The 16,076-nt window shown below is 45.2% G+C and overlaps 1 protein-coding gene across 13 annotated transcripts in view; it reads left to right on the forward strand.

The window, feature by feature from the left end:
- The window catches only part of YY1AP1 (YY1 associated protein 1), a 29,483-nt gene extending 21,787 nt beyond the window's left edge, over positions 1-7,696 (forward strand). For 10 of the 13 annotated variants that reach the window (XM_033196139.1, XM_033196142.1, XM_033196137.1 and 7 more), the window contains 2 exons: positions 5,718-5,834; positions 6,225-7,692. In XM_033196139.1, the coding sequence (XP_033052030.1) occupies positions 5,718-5,834; positions 6,225-7,481 (1,374 nt within the window). In that variant the 3' untranslated portion in view covers positions 7,482-7,692. Of the gene's footprint in view, positions 1-5,717; positions 5,835-6,204 lie in introns of all 13 variants that reach the window. The other 3 variants (XM_033196145.1, XM_033196134.1, XM_033196138.1) reach the window with 3 other exon arrangements.
- The last annotated feature ends 8,380 nt before the right edge of the window (positions 7,697-16,076 follow it).

Here is a 16,076-nt window from a genome sequence, read left to right on the forward strand (position 1 = left end):
TTCGTTTTGTTTTTGTATTTTTCTTGAGACGAGGTCTTACTCTCCTGCCTAGGCTGGAGTACAGTGGTATAGTCATAACTCACTGCAGCCTTCAACTCCTAGGCTCAAGCATTCTTCCAACGTCAGCCTCCCAAGGAGCTGGGATTATATGCGTGAGCCACTGTGCTTGGCCATTAATTTTTTTTTTATTTTTTTATTTTTTGACAGAATCTCGCTCTGTTACCCAGGCTGGGGTGCGGTGGCACAATTTTAGCTCACTGCAACCTCCGCCTACCGGGTTGAAACAGTTTTCATGCCTTAACCTCCTGAGTAGCTGGGACTACAGGCATGCACCACCACACCTGGCTAATTTTTATATTTTTAGTAGAAACATAATTTTACCATATTAGTCAGTCTGATCTTGAACTCCTGACCTCAGGTGATCTACCCACCTCGGCCTCCCAAAGTGCTGGAATTATAGGCATGAGTCACAGTGCCTGGCAAAAAAAAAAATTGTTTTTTTTCTTTTTTTTAGAGATGGGGTGTCCCTGTATTGCCCAGGCTGGTCTTCAATTTTTGGCCTTAGGCAATTCTCTTGTCTCAGCCTCTAATTGGTACTTCCTGGTGTATTGGATTTAGGCCTTATTTATTAACCATAAACCATGGAAGCCAAAGATTTGCCTCTCTCCTCACTCCCTTTTTCCCACCACAAACATGCACATTTTATGCTCTCCAAACTCCTCACTGGTAGTTATGGAACAATTTTGGTTAGATTGTATTCAGGATTTACATTGTAAGATTTTAAGGACTGTTGGCCAGGCGTGGTGGCTTATGCCTATAATCCCAGCACTTTGGGAGGCCGAGGCAGGTGGATCACGAGGTCAGGAGATTGACACCATCTTGGCTAACACAGTGAAACCCTGTTTCTACTAAAAATACAAAAACTTAGCCAGCCATGGTGGCAGGCCCCTGTAGTCCCAGCTGCTTGGGAGGCTGAGGCAGGAGAATGGCGTGAGCCCGGGAGGCGGAGCTTGCAGTGAGCTGAGATCGCACCACTGCACTCCAACCTGGGCAACAGAGCGAGACTCCGTCTCAAAAAAAAAAAAAAAAAAGATTTTAAGGACTGTATAAATGCTCTTCACAGCTCAACTATGTTACTGTGATACCTTGCCTTTTCTGCTGAACATTTTGTTTCCCAGATCATCTTTTGGTGTGTTCAGGCATTCTAGATATTCTGTCACTTTCATCTTGAAGAAATTGCTCCCTGAGCCCTCTGACACTATTCCACTCTAAGAGTGTTGCTCTCCAGGTTGCTGCACTGATGTCTTCTTGGGCTTTTTCTTCACCATCATCCTGGGAATTCCTTTGGCCTCCTACTGTGTTAGATCCTCTTATTTCCTGAATTCCACATCTTTGCTTTAGCATTACTTCTTTTTTTTTTTTTTTTTTTTTTTTTTTTTTTTTTAGACATAGTCTTGCTCTGTCCCCCAGGCTGGAGTGCAGTGGCATGGTCTTGGCTCACTGCAACCTTGGTCTTGGTCTTGAATTCCTGGCCTCAGGGGATCCACCCGCCTCAGCCTCCCAAAGTGCTGGGATTACAGTCGTGAGACACCATGCCTGGCCTTGTTTTTTATTTTGTTTTGGTGTTTTTTTTGAGACTGTGTCTTGCTTTGTTGTCCAGGCTGGAGTGCAAAGTCGCGATGATCTTGGCTCACTGCAACCTCCGTCTCCCAGGTTCAAGCAGTTCTCCTGCCTCAGCCTCCCGAGTAGCTGGGATAACAGGCACATGCCACCACGCCTGGCTAATTTTTTGTATTTTTAATAGAGATGGGGTTTCACTGTGTCAGTCAGGATGGTCTTGCTCTTCTGACCTCTTGATCCACCCATTTTGGTCTCCCAAAGTGCTGGGATTACAGGTGTAATTACTTTTTACTTTAGTGGAACACATTCCAGTAGCTTTTAAAAAAAAATTTTTTTTTCTAAATTTTTAAAAATTGAGGCGGGCGAGGTGGCTCAAGCCTGTAATCCCAGCACTTTGGGAGGCCGAGACGGGCGGATCACGAGGTCAGGAGATCGAGACCATCCTGGCTAACACTGTGAAACCCCGTCTCTACTAAAAAATACAAAAATCTAGCCGGGCGAGGTGGCGGGCGCCTGTAGTCCCAGCTACTCAGGAGGCTGAGGCAGGAGAATGGCGTAAACCCGGGAGGCGGAGTTTGCAGTGAGCTGAGATCCGGCCACTGCACTCCAGCCCCGGCGACAGAGCGAGACTCCGTCTCAAAAAAAAAAAAAAAAAATTGAGTTGAGGGGGTCTCAGTTTTTTGCCCAGTCTGGTCTCAAACTCCTGGATTCAAGTGATCCTCCTGCTTCAGCGTCCCAAAGTGCTGGGATTATAGGCATGAGCCACCCTGCCTGGCCCCATTCCAGTAGCATTCTGAGGGAGAGTGCTTGGGAAGGGAATTTTCACATTTAAACCATCTCTATTCATGGTCTTTTGATTGTATCAATGTCAGTTTCCTCGTTTTTTTTTGTTGTTGTTGTTTGTTTTTTTCTTCTTTTTTTGAGACAGAGTCTCACTCTGTTGCTCACTGCAGCCTCTGCCTCCTGGGTTCAAGCAATTCTCTTGCCTCAGCCTCCTGAGTGGCTGGGATTACAGGTGTGTGCCACCACAGCCAGCTAATTTTTGTATTTTTAGTAGGGATGGGGTTTTACCATGTTGGCCAGGTGATCTCGAACCCCTGACCTCAAGTGATCCGCCCGCCTCGGCCTCCCAAAGTGCTGGGATTACAGGCGTGAGCCACATATACACCACGTCTGGCCAGTTTCCTGGTACTAATATTGTACTGTGAACCTTGTTTATATGTATCACTCTTGTTACTATGTAACATAAAAACATTATATTGGAAGAAACTGGTTGAAGAGTACATGGGACCTCTTGGTACTATTTTTTGCAATTTCCTATGACTATAATTATTTCATAATAAAAGGAAAAAAATAATACTTTCCTCTGTCGCTATATCTAGAATTCTAGGTAGGAAATAATTTTTTAAGAAGCTTTTAAGGGCCTCACTTCATTTTCTTCTAGCTCCTAGTGTGGTGCTTAGAAATTTCATGCCATTTAACTTTTTTTTTTTTTTTTCTAAGACGGGGTCCCCCACCCTGTTGCCCAGTCTGGAGCATGGCTCAATCATGGCTCCCACCTAATTTTTTTTTTTTTTTTTTTTTTAAAGACATGGTCTTGCTATGTTGGCCAGGCTAGTCTCAAACTCCTGGCCTCAAGTGATCATCCTGTCTTGGCCTCCCAAAGTAATGGGATTATAGGCATGAGCCACGGCCCCATTTTTTCTCAACCTCTGACAGCATGCAGATTTTTCTTTTGGCTTCAATATTTTGAAAATTCATGATAATATGCCTTAGTATTTGTCTATTTTTATCCATGGTTTTTTAAGTTCTCTCTTTTTTTCTTTTTTGAGACACAGTCTCGTTCCATCACCCAGGCTGGAATGCAATGGCGTGATCTTGGCTCACTGGAACCTCCGCCTTCCGTTTCAAGCAATTGTCCTGTCTCAGCCTCCCAAGTAGCCAGGACTACAGGCGCTCACCACCACACCCTGCTAATTTTTGTATTTTTAATAGAGACAGGGTTTCACCTTGTTGGTCAGGCTGGTCTCAAACTCCTGACCTCGTGACTCACCCACCTTGGCCTCCCAGAGTGCTGGGATTACAGGTGTGGTCCACCATGCTCGGCCTGTCCATGGTTTTAAGGCACACATGATACGCCTTATTCTTCTGCAGAAATAATGTTTTGTTTTGTTTTGTTTTGAGATGGAGTCTTACTCTGTCTCCAGGCTGGAGTGCAGTAGCATGATGTCAGCCCACTGCAACGTCCGCCTCCTGGGTTCAAGTGATTCTCAGCCTCCCAAGTAGCTGAGATTACAGGCTGGTGCTACCACAGTTAGCTAATTTTTGTATTTTTGGTAGAGACGGGGTTTCACCATGTTGGCCAGGATGGTCTTGATCTCCTGACATTGTAATCTGCCTGCCTCAGCCTCCCTAAGTGCTGGGATTACAGGCATGAGCCACCGCGCCTGGCCAGAAGTAATTTTTGTTTAAGTTTTAGTTTTGTGTAATTTGTCGTGTACATCTTTGTACTTTTTTGGGGGTCCGGGGTGGGGGTCGGGAATGGAGTCTTGCTCTGTCACCCAGGCTGGAGTGCAGTGGTGCAGTCTCGGCTCACTGCAACCTCTTAATTCCTCGGTTCAAGCGATTCTCCTACCTCATCCTGCCAAGTAGCTGGCATCACAGGCGTGCACCACCATACCCAGCTCATTTTTTAAAATACTTTTATTAGAGACAGGGTTTCGCCATGTTGGCCAGGCTGGTCATGAACTCCTGACCTCCGGTGATCCATTCTCCTCGTTCTCCCAAAGTGCTGGCATTACAGGCATGAGCTGCCATGCCCAGCCCTTTGTATGTTTTTTAATGTAGCATGTCATTATTTGTCCACTTGACTCTCTCCCACTGGTCTGTAAGCTCCCATGAGAGCAGGAATTGCTTCCCTTATGTGTGTGCTTAACTTTTAGCACAGTGCCTAGGATATAGAAAACCTCCTGTATATGCTGGATGAACAGATGCTTATTGTCAGTGGTTTAAGTTCAGTTCTTACCTTCTCTTTTTTTTGAAATGGAGTCTCACCCTGTTACCAAGACTGGAGTGCAGTGGCGTGATCTTGGCTCCCTGCAATCTCCACCCTACCACCCCCAATGCCGGGCTCAAGTGATTGTTTTGCCCCAGCCTCCCAAATAACTGGGATTACAGGCACCCACCACCACACCTGGCTAATTTTTGTATTTTAGTAGAGACAAGAGTTTCACCATGTTAACCGGCTGGTCTCAAACTCTTAACCTCAAGTGATCTGCCTGCCTCAGCCTCCCAAAGTGCTGGGTTTACAGGCGTGAGCCACCATGGCCAGCCTATTTACTCTTAAAACTGAATTGTTTCAGTGTTTTTTTTTTTCCTTCCCTTCTAATGCCCTTCACACCATCATTTGCTTAAAATCTTTGATGTGTCCATTTTATAGATTACAATGCTGTCTTTGCAGCTGTTGAGCAGGAACAAATCTTACCTAAGATTGCTCTGAGCATCTGCTTCCTTTTCTCTCTGTGACCTAAACTCTCTCCTTCTTGGCAACCAGAATGGAGATCATCAGTCAGAAAATATTGAATAACTGGCCGGGTGCGGTGGCTCTCGTCTGTAATCCCAGCACTTTGGGAGGCCGAGGCAGGTGGATCACGAGGTCAGGAGATCGAGACCATCCTGGCTAACACGGCGAAACCCCGTCTGTACTAAAAACACAAAAAATTAGCCGGGCATAGTGGCAGGCACCTGTTACTTGGGAGGCTGAGGCAGGAGAATGGTGTGAACCCAGGAGGCGGAGCTTGCAGTGAGCCAGGATCACGCCACTGCACTCCAGCCTGGGCGACAGACTGAGACCGTCTCCAAAAAAAAAAAAATAGTAACTATAAAATCTTTAAATAGAGATTAATTTGAAATGTACAAGTATTCAGCATATGCTATTTATATATGTGTGTTCATGGATGTTTGTGTATGTGGTTTTGTGTGTGTGTGTGTGTGTGTGTGTGTGTGTGTCTCGATCCACCACCCACCCCATTCACCAGCCTGACAGACGACAGTGTTTCCAGAAGGAATGTAACTCATGCACATTTTTTCATGTTAAGTTTTATAAGAAGACCAAACAGCTGCCAGTCTTAGTAAAATGCTGTGAAGAGATCCAGCCACATCAGTGGAAGCCACCTGTAGAGAGAGAAGAACACCGGCTCCCATTCTGGTTAAAGGTACAACCGTCTTCCTCAAAGTCTGTGGGAGGCAGGTCACTGAAAGTTCTGAGAGAATATCAGGGGCTTCCTTAATTGACTAATGCTTTAGTTGTAGAGCTAGGACTTAGAAATCTTTCTCATTCACCTTTCTTCCCTTACTTTGCTTTTCTCCGGGTGATTCTACAACATTTTCAAAATAATGGGTAAAATGGTAATTTGCTCAAGGAAATTCAGAGAAGACTTTCTAAGGTGTATAATTGGAATGTGGTCTTTGTAGAAATTTGATATACAGAGTCCCTTCTTGGAAAGATGCCTTGAGCTTGTCTCAGGTCCCTAAAACGTAGAAAGCCCTATTCTTTTTCCCAAATTCTGACATGTGCTGGATCAGAGTGTTCTCATTTTCAATAGGCCAGTCTGCCATCCATCCAGGAAGAACTGCGGCACATGGCTGATGGTGCTAGAGAGGTAGGACATGTGACTGGAACCACTGAGATCAGCTCAGATCAAGGTCTAGAAAAAGACAACTCGGAGTTGGAGAGTGAAACTCGGTACCCACTGCTATTGCCTAAGGGTGTGGTCCTGAAACTGAAGCCAGTTGCCAACCGTTTCCCCAGGAAGGCTTGGAGACAGAAGCGCTCATCAGTCCTGAAGCCCCTCCTTATCCAACCCAGCCCCTCTCTCCAGCCTAGCTTCAACCCTGGGAAAACACCAGCCCAATCAACTCATTCAGAAGCCCCACCGAGCAAAATGGTTGTCCGGATTCCTCACCCGATTCAGCCAGCCACTGTTTTACAGACAGTTCCAGGTGTCCCTCCACTGGGGGTCAGTGGAGGTGAGAGTTTTGAGTCTCCTGCAGCACTGACTGCTATGCCCCCTGAGGGCAGGACAAGCTTCCCTCTGTCTGAATCCCAGACTTTGCTCTCTTCTGCCCCTGTGCCCAAGGTAATGCTGCCCTCCCCTTCCCCTTCTATGTTTCGAAAGCCGCATGTGAGACGGAGACCCTCAAAAAGAAGGGGAGCCAGGGCCTTTCGCTGTATCAAACCTGCCCCTGTTATCCATCCTGCATCTGTTATCTTCACTGTTCCTGCTACCACTGTGAAGATTGTGAGCCTTGGCAGTGGCTGTAACATGATCCAGCCTGTCAATGCGGCTGTGGCCCAGAGTCCCCAGACTATTCCCATTACCACCCTCTTGGTTAACCCTACTTCCTTCCCCTGTCAATTGAACCAGCCCCTTGTGGCCTCCTCTGTCTCACCCTTAATTGTTTCTGGCAATTCTGTGAATCTTCCTATACCATCCACCCCTGAAGATAAGGCCCGCGTGAATGTGGACATTGCTTGTGCTGTGGCTAATGGGGAAAATGCCTTTCAGGGCCTAGAACCCAAATTAGAGCCCCAGGAACCATCTCCTCTCTCTGCTACTGTTTTCCCCAAAGTGGAACATAGCCCAGGGCCTCCACCAGCAGATGCAGAGTGCCAAGAAGGATTGTCAGAGAACAGTGCCTATCGCTGGACTGTTGTGAAAACAGAGGAGGGAAGACAAGCTCTGGAGCCGCTGCCTCAGGGCATCCAGGAGTCTCTAAACAACTCTTCCCCTGGGGATTTAGAGGAAGTTGTCAAGATGGAACCTGAAGATGCTACAGAGGAAATCAGTGGATTTCCTTGAGGAAGGAGAATAGAGTCTGGAGACTGGGAGCCTTCACTTCAGCCTCTGATTGGTAGCGAATAGGACGTAACCAATAGGAAACCTTTAAAAGGGTACTTAAACTGCAGAAGATTTTGCAACTGGGGCTCTTGAGCAGCTTGCTTTAGCCTGCTCCAACTCTGTGGAGTATACTTTTGCTTCAATAAATCTGTGTTTTTATTGCTTCGTTTCATTGATTTGTGCAATTTGTTCAATTCTTCATTCAACATTCCAAGTACCTGGACAACTTGGAGTCAAGACCCTCCGCGAGTAACATATTTTGGCAAGCCAGCCTGGAGGTAAGTCCAAATTGGGGGGTTATTTTTCTGTTCTTTTTTCGTTTTTCTTTCCCTCTCTGTTAAGCCTTCATTTTGGGGCATGGGCTGGAACTATCTCTGTGCAGTGCTCCCTCCACCCTATACAGGGGAACCTTTTCCTCTCCCTTTTCCAAGTTGAGACTCAGTGGATAGCATCTAAACATGGAGGCAACTGCAGGTCTGTGGCCGGGGCCACTCTCCAGTGAGACTGAAGGGTATCCATGTGGAAGCACTTGATCACCATCACCCAGTTTGGGTGAGGGACCTGAGTTCTTCTCTTTTTTTGAGTCTTTCAGCTGCTGTTTTCTAATAGCTCTTTGGTAATTAAGGGCAGCTGGACAGGGCCACTCTCCAGTGTTACCTGAAGGCCAAGGAGTGAATGGCGATAGCTTCCCTGCCCAGAAGGGAGAAAGACTCTTTTCTATCTTTCCTGGTTATAGTCTCTGATTTCTACATGTGACACCACTGGCAGTGGTAGCTCATTCAGGGCGAATTCACACTCAGTCCTCTTAAACCCTCTTATGCCAAATTTTCTTAAGAGTTAGCCAGTGAGGACAAAAGACAGTGTCTCCTGGATATTTTGACTCTTCTACTCAATCCGTTTGGCTGGATGATGACCTTTGGGGCCCACAAACTTTAGAATACATTCTACATCTTGGACCTCCACTGAGGGGACCTTGTTTCCTTCATCTTCACCATATTATTTCAGTAGAATGGCCTGCCCTTACACAGGATCCATTGTCATGGTGGTGGATTTTTAAACATTCCCTCTCTCATCCAGGGCCAGAATGGAATAGCCAGCCCTATTATTTTATTTTTAATGTCTAAAATCAACCTTTTCCCCTGAAATTGCCCATAATCCACATGACAAAAGAAACTACCAGCCTCCTGTTCCTCTCATTAAAGTACACAACTATCACTTTAGTGGAACAGGAAGTATGGGAAACCATGGCCTTACCAAATTACAAGGATTCTAGAGGCCAGTTGCTGTGGCTCATGCCTGTAATCCCAGCACTTTGGGAGGCCAAGGCGGACGGATCACCTGAGGTCAGGAATAGGAGACCAGCCTGGTCAACATGGTGAAACCCCGTCTCTACTGAAAATACAAAATTAGCCTGGCATGATGATGCACACCTGCAAGCCCAGCTACTCGGGAGGCTGAAACAGAATTATTTGAACCCAGGAGGTGGAGGTTGCACTCCAGCCTGGGCAACAAGAGCGAAACTCCATCTCCAAAAAAAAAAAGATGCTAGAAGTCAAGGCCTTCATCCAGGGATAAAAGGAGTTCATAGTGAGTCACCAATGGTGGAGAGAACCTTCCCAAAGTAGTGCTGGCATCCATCAAAGGTCAGGGATGTCAGACAAAGATGGGACCCTAAAGGGGAACACCCTTAAGGACTCCAGTCAAGCAGCCAGGAACAATGGGCAGTCAGTGGAATTCTTAACTGTAACACTGCAATTAGACTTATTTTGCAAAATGCAGGGTAAATGGCCAGAAATCCCATATGTGCAGGTCTTCATGGGTGTATATCAAAACCCAACCGTGTGCAAAACTCCAGAACCTGTCGCCTAATCAAAAGTCCTGAGGCAGAACCAGGTATTGTAGATGATCTTTTTACAAGGGCCACCTGTCTCTCGGGGAATGGCAACCTCCCTCGTGTATCCTGTTGCCAGGTGCTCCTGAGGCTCAAACCCAAGAGCAAAAACCGGGACCCTGCTAAGTTCCCCTCACAGTGGAACACCTTACTCAACTCCCTTCCAGCCCTGCCACTCCTTAGGGAAGTAGCAGGAGCTAAGGGGCCAGTTGTAGTGCAGGCTTGCTTCTCCATAACACAATGTAAAGAAAAGCTAGGAAGCTATTCTGAGAACCCCAGGAAATTTGCAGATGAGTTCCAAACTTCTGACTTTAGCTTTTGATCTCTCATGGAGGAATGTTCAATTCATTCTAGCAACCTGTTGTACCCCCTTGGAAAAGGAACAAATCTTTGAGGCTGCCTGCCAGGAAGCCGATGATTTACTTGCCTGAAGCCCTTAGGGCAATCACCAGGGCCTAGCCCCAGCTCCTACTACTAATCCGAATTGGGCCTATGACACCCCTGTGGGAATGAGCAACTGGGCCAAATTTCTTGAGGCTCTCCTTGGAGGCATGAAAAAGGTAGCAAATTATGATAAGGGAGGTTACACAAGGCAAGAAGGAAAAGCCAGCCGTGTTTTACCGGAGGCTGGGGAAAGGAAATATGCCAATCTGGACTCTTCCTCTCCAGGAGGCAAAATATTAATGGCACAGCATTTCATTAGCCAATCTGCTCCAGTCATTAGGTTCCAAAAGCTATAAATGATGCCACAAACTAATCAAAATCAGCTGCTTGATACTGCCTTATATGGTGTATAACAATCATGACCTGGAGGAAGGAAAAGGAATAAAGAAGAAGCAAGCCAAAATTATGATAGCCAAGCCATCATTGGAGATGCCCTGAATGCCCAGAGTGTCCAAGGGAATCCCGATGGGCCATAAGGATAATGCCAGCAAAGTCTCTTGCTTCAAATGCAAGAAAAATGGGAATTAGGCAAAGGACTGTAGTTAAAGCCCCCACTGGGACCCTGTTGTCAGTACAAAGGCACCAATCACAACCCCTGGTGCTGGAGAATTAACTGCCCACTCTCCCACAGAGGAGGTCAGTCAAAACTCTATAACAGTGCAAAAGGAGAAACTGATGAAGACTCATGGGGCCCAGGGCCTTCCTCACTACCCCTGTCCAGGAACATCATTCATTACTATTATAGAAGCCCTGGGTAATTCTGGACGTGTTGGGCACCCAAATTTGGTTTCTTTTTGATACAGGGACAAATTACTCTGCCCTTACTGCTTATGTAGAAAAAGTTTCATCCCCATCCACAGGCGTTACGGGAATGGAAGGAAAGCCACAAAAAGGATTCTTTATTCCTCTTTTGACTTGTCAATTTGAGAAACAAATCTTCCAATAAGAATTTCTAGTAGTACCAAGCTGCCCAGTCCCCTTGTTGGGAGGGGATATTATAGTTAAAATAGGGACGCTGCTATGATTTAGGCACCACCCAGCAAAATTGCTAATAGTAATGCAGACAATATCTCAGACCACATTAATAAATAGGTCAACACGGCCGGGTGCGGTGGCTCAAGCCTGTAATCCCAGCACTTTGGGAGGCCGAGACGGGCGGATCACGAGGTCAGGAGATCGAGACTTCTTGCTTGGCGAACACGGTGAAACCCCGTCTCTACTAAAAAATACGAAAAACTAGCCGGGCAAGGTGGCGGGCGCCTGTAGTCCCAGCTACTCAGAAGGCTGAGGCAGGAGAATGGCGTAAACCCGGGAGGCGGAGCTTGGGGTGAGCTGAGATCAGGCCACTGCACTCCAGCCTGGGTGACAGAGTGAGACTCCGTCTCAAAAAAAATAAATACATAAATAGGTCAACACACTAACATGGTATACTGGGAAATTGGGTAGGGCTAAAACAGCAATACACTTGGACAATGCCCGTCCCTCAGGGCTTTCAGGATAACCACGTTTTGTTTTGTTTTGCACAACCCTTGGGGATCTAAGGGATCTAAAATTGGAAAAAGGGGTGTACTGTAGTATGTAGATGACCTTCTTGTGTGTAGCCCAACCCAGGGGGCATATGACTAAAATACTATTAAGAACCTTAAATTTCTTGGCAAATGGGATATAAAGTGTCCAAAAGGAAGGCTCAGATTGCCCATCAATGGATTCAGTATTTAAGGTGTATCTTAACACCCGGAGCCCAGCAAATATCCCCAGAACGAGTGCAAGCCATATGTGGTTTGGAGCTCCCCCAACACCAAGCAACAGCTTTGTTGTTTTCTGGGGATGGCTGGGTTTTGCAGAAGATGGGTACCACATTTTGGGCTCAAAGCAAAACCCCTTTATGAAAGCAAGAAGGGGGCCAGAAAATGAGCCGATTGAATGGACTTTGGAAATTAGAGAAGCCTTTGTGAAGTTAAAACAGGCTGTGAACCAGCCTCCTGCTCTTGGCATCCTAGACTTCACTAAGCCCTTGTATGTAGCAGAAAGGAAAGGCATAGCTGTGGGAGTGCTAACTGCCTACTTCCCAAATAAATTGGACAGGGTGGCCAAGCTGCTTGTGGTCAATGGCAGACACTGCTATTTTAGTGGAAGAAGCCACTAAAATCACCCTGGGTCAGCCACTGGAAGTATTAACCCCACATCAAGTCAATCCTAGAAATAAAAGGACACATCTGTATGATAGGGGAAAGGTTAACCAAATACCAGGCCATGCTCCTGGACAATCTAGATGTGACCCTTAAAACCTGTAACACTGTGAATCTAGCTTGATTGCTGCCCACAGCCCCAATACTTAATCATTCCTGTGAGCAGGTTATTGCACACACACGTTAGCCAGCCTGATTTAAAAGGTTGACCTCTCCCAGATTCAGAGGATGACTGGTTCACAGACCTCAGCAGCTTTGTATCAAATGGGGGAACGCTGGGCCAGTTTCACAATAGTAAATTACAATACAATTATTGAGGTCCAACTCTTGCCCCCAGGTGTGTCAGCACAAAAAGCTGAGATCATTGCTCTTACTCGAGCTCTGACATTAGGCAAAGGGAAAAAGCTTAACATCTATACAGATTCCAAACATGCGTTTCTCGTGTTTCATGCTCATGCTGCAATTTGAAAAGAAAGAGAAAGAGGACTACTAATTAGTAAATATTCCACCATAAAGCATGGGTCTGAAATTCTTCAACTGTTGGAAGGAATACACTTGCCAAAAGCATAGCCATAATTCATTGTAGGGGGCATCAAAAGAACCTAACCCCTATAGCACAAGGGCACAGAAAGGCTGATAAGCCAAAGGCACACCGCTCAGGGTGTAATCCCAACAAATTCTAGCACTGCTTCCTTTCTATGAGTCCCCAAAATAACCTGAATATACATCACAGGGAGAACAGTTAATAAAGCAGGAAGACGGACAAAAGGATCCTGGTGGTATATGGTATCAAAAGTGTATCTCCCTCAAATAACCCAATGGAGAATTATAAAAATCCTACACAACTCTTTCCATATACGAGGAGATGCCACTCTTGCCATGATAAACAGGCTCTTCATTGGGCCTGACTTAACTTCCATGGTTAAGCAGGTCTGTCAAACCTGTTCACTGTGAGCATTTAACAACCCTAGGAACAAAATGCCTCCTCTAATAGAACCAGTCCGGAGAAGGGGCACTTCCCCAGGGGAAGACTGGCAATTGGATTTTACCCATATGCCAGCTTGTAGGGGATACAAGTTTTTGCTGGTACTAATAGACACCTTTACTGGCTTACCCTAGCAGAACAAAGAAGGCTAATAAAGTTATAAAGGTTCTCCTAAGATAAATAATCCCCAGTTTGGGTTACTCCAAAGCCTCCAAGGTGAGAACAGTACATCTTTCGTTTCGCAAATAAATCAAGGGGTTGCTAAGGCTCTCAGAATCAAATACTATTTACATTCAGCATGGAGACCTCAATCCTCTGGGAAAGCAGAAAGGACTAATCAACCTCTAAAATGGGCGTTAGCTAAGCTATGTCAGGAAACATCAGAAACGTGGGTCAGCTTGCTGCCCATCGTCCTTTTAAGGATCCATAATTCCCCTAGAGCAAAAATTAATATGAGCCCATTTAAAATGTTATACAGAAGTCTTTTTTATTTTATTTTATTTTTGAGATGGAGTCTCTCTGTTGTCCAGGCTGGAGTGCAGTGGCACAATCTTGGCTCACTGCAACCTCCACCTCCCAGGTTCAAGTAATTCTCCTGCCTCAGCCTCCCAAGTAGCTGGGATTACAGGTGTGAGCCCCCACACCCAGCTAATTTTTGTATTTTTAGTAGAGATGGGGTTTCACTATGTTGGCCAGGTTGGTCTTGAACTCCTGACCTCAAGTGATCCACCCACCTTGGCCTCCCAAAGTGTTGGGATTATAAGAATGAGCCACTGTGCCTGACTAGGAAGGCCATTTTTAATGGATGATCTAATTACTGCTCCAGAAATAGCCAGTTTAGTAAAATACATAATTAACCTGAGACAATTTCATCAGGCATTTCAAAAGTTTGGAACTCACCAGCAACCCAAGATCAGGCCAGGAGATAAAAGTATTTGTTAAACATGGAAAGAGGGGTCAAGGAACTTTTTCAGTGGTGTTGGCCACGCCTTCTGTAGTCAAAGTACTAGGAAGTTGGATACATCTTTCTAGGGTCAAGCCTGCAATACCTGAAGCCCCAGACCTGTAACCTGAAGCTTCCATCAGCCACTATACCTATGAACCTGTGGAAGACCTGAAGTACCTGTTTTAAAGACAGTCAAAAGATAAGTGAATGCCTACCAACTTTCCTTGGTATCTATGCTGCATAGTTACTGTAGATTTGATAATAGTAACAATTTTTATATTTTTACAATTTAATTGCCTTCTTCCATTTGGAAGAATAATTAAGCAAAATGTTTTAATTCATTTTTGTAACATTATTCCTGAGAGGATATGTATACACCCCCTGAGGTTCCTATTCAAAAGAACAAAATAACAGGTAAGTATTTTTAGTCCCATAATGGTTAGCCCTGGCCTGTGTATACTGGGACAAGGCATACTGGGAATCAGCTTAATTTTACAGCAGGGCTTTATTTTATGTCTCTGGCAATTAATGGATTCTGGGTATTAAGAACTTTAAAATTTAACCCAAAGACTGTTAAATATCACCAGTCCAGCTCTGGCAAAGGACTTTTGGCTTTGTTTATCTCCACCATCACCAAAATACACTGCCATCGCAATCCCAGGCTTATCTTGGGCCCTTGAAAAAATGTCCTACCATCTCAATTACAAGGGAGGGACTCCCTTCAAATTAATGAACCTGCCTGACTTCTATGACTTCAAAATTACATAAATGACAAAAGTTACAATGTCAGGATGAGCAGTAAGCCTTCTACAGTCCTACAAACGTAACCTTTCTGGGGTTGCATACCCTCAAAAACCCATTTGGGGCCCAATAACGCACAAAGAACTAAAATCCCAGGTGCCACTTTGTATTAAAAAAAAGAAAAATTCTAGTCAGACCCTGGGAACCTTGAGTCATCAGAGTAACTACACCCTAGGGATTAACCTCTCACATGATATGTAAGCTATGCAGTTACCTAGGCTGCATCATTTAGAAAACCTGTATGGTTTTCATGAAACTATTCCTAATTAAAGGCACTTTAAAGGACACATAGTCTAAGTACTGTCAAGGTAGGCCCACTAGCTGTGTTCACATTTTCACTTGGGAACCCGGTAGTAATCCTAAGACAGCTAGTTGTCTTTTGGTTCTCCAGTATGAAAATACCTCTGGGTCATTGCTGGTGGACACTAAGCATAACTACCTTCACCAGGAAAACTTAACTGCTGGGACAACTCAGGATACTTCCCAAGGTCCTTTCTAGCCTTTAGCTGGAGCCACCTTAGCAGGGACCTTAACCACTGGGGAAAGCAAAAACAAAAAGCTAACCCATATGTTCACCACAGAGAATGATTTTTGTCTTGAAAAACACGGAGTCTTTTTCCTGTGTGGAACTAATTCCTAGTTATGTTTGCCAACTAAATGGACTGGAACCTATACACTTCTTTATTTAGCCCCTGAAATCAATATAACCCTCAATAACCAGTCTCTCATTCCTTTAACTGCACCCGCCAGGCACAAATGAGCCTTCAAACTCATACCCCTTTTGGTAGGACTAGGAATAACCACAGGAATAGGAACAGGAGTTAGTAGGCTTGCAACATCCCTATCCTATTACCAACGTTTGTCCAATGATCTTTCAGAGAGCTTGGAAGACATTGCCCAAAGTATTGTCACCTTATAAAATCAGATAGACACCTTGGCAACGGTCGTTTTACAAAATAATAAGAGATTGGATTTCCTAGCTGCTGAAAAAGGTGGCTTATGTCTTTTCCTAAAAGAAGAATGCTGGGTTTTTTTGTTTGTTTTGTTTTGTTGTTGTTGTTGTTGTTGTTTTGTTTTGAGACAGTCTTACTCTGTCGTCCAAGCTGGAGTGCAGTGGCGTGATCTCGGCTCACTGCAAGCTCCATCTCCTGGATTTATACCATTCTCCCACCTCAGCCTCCCAAGTAGCTGGGACCACAGGCGTCTGCCACCACGCCCGGCTAATTTTGATTTGTTTTTTTTTTTCAGTAGAGACAGGGTTTCACCGTGTTAGCCAGGATGGTCTCAATCTCCTGACCTC

The sequence above is a fragment of the Trachypithecus francoisi genome, unplaced genomic scaffold (assembly GCF_009764315.1).
Source record: "Trachypithecus francoisi isolate TF-2019V2 unplaced genomic scaffold, Tfra_2.0 Lachesis_group5, whole genome shotgun sequence".
NCBI classification, from domain to species: domain Eukaryota; kingdom Metazoa; phylum Chordata; class Mammalia; order Primates; family Cercopithecidae; genus Trachypithecus; species Trachypithecus francoisi.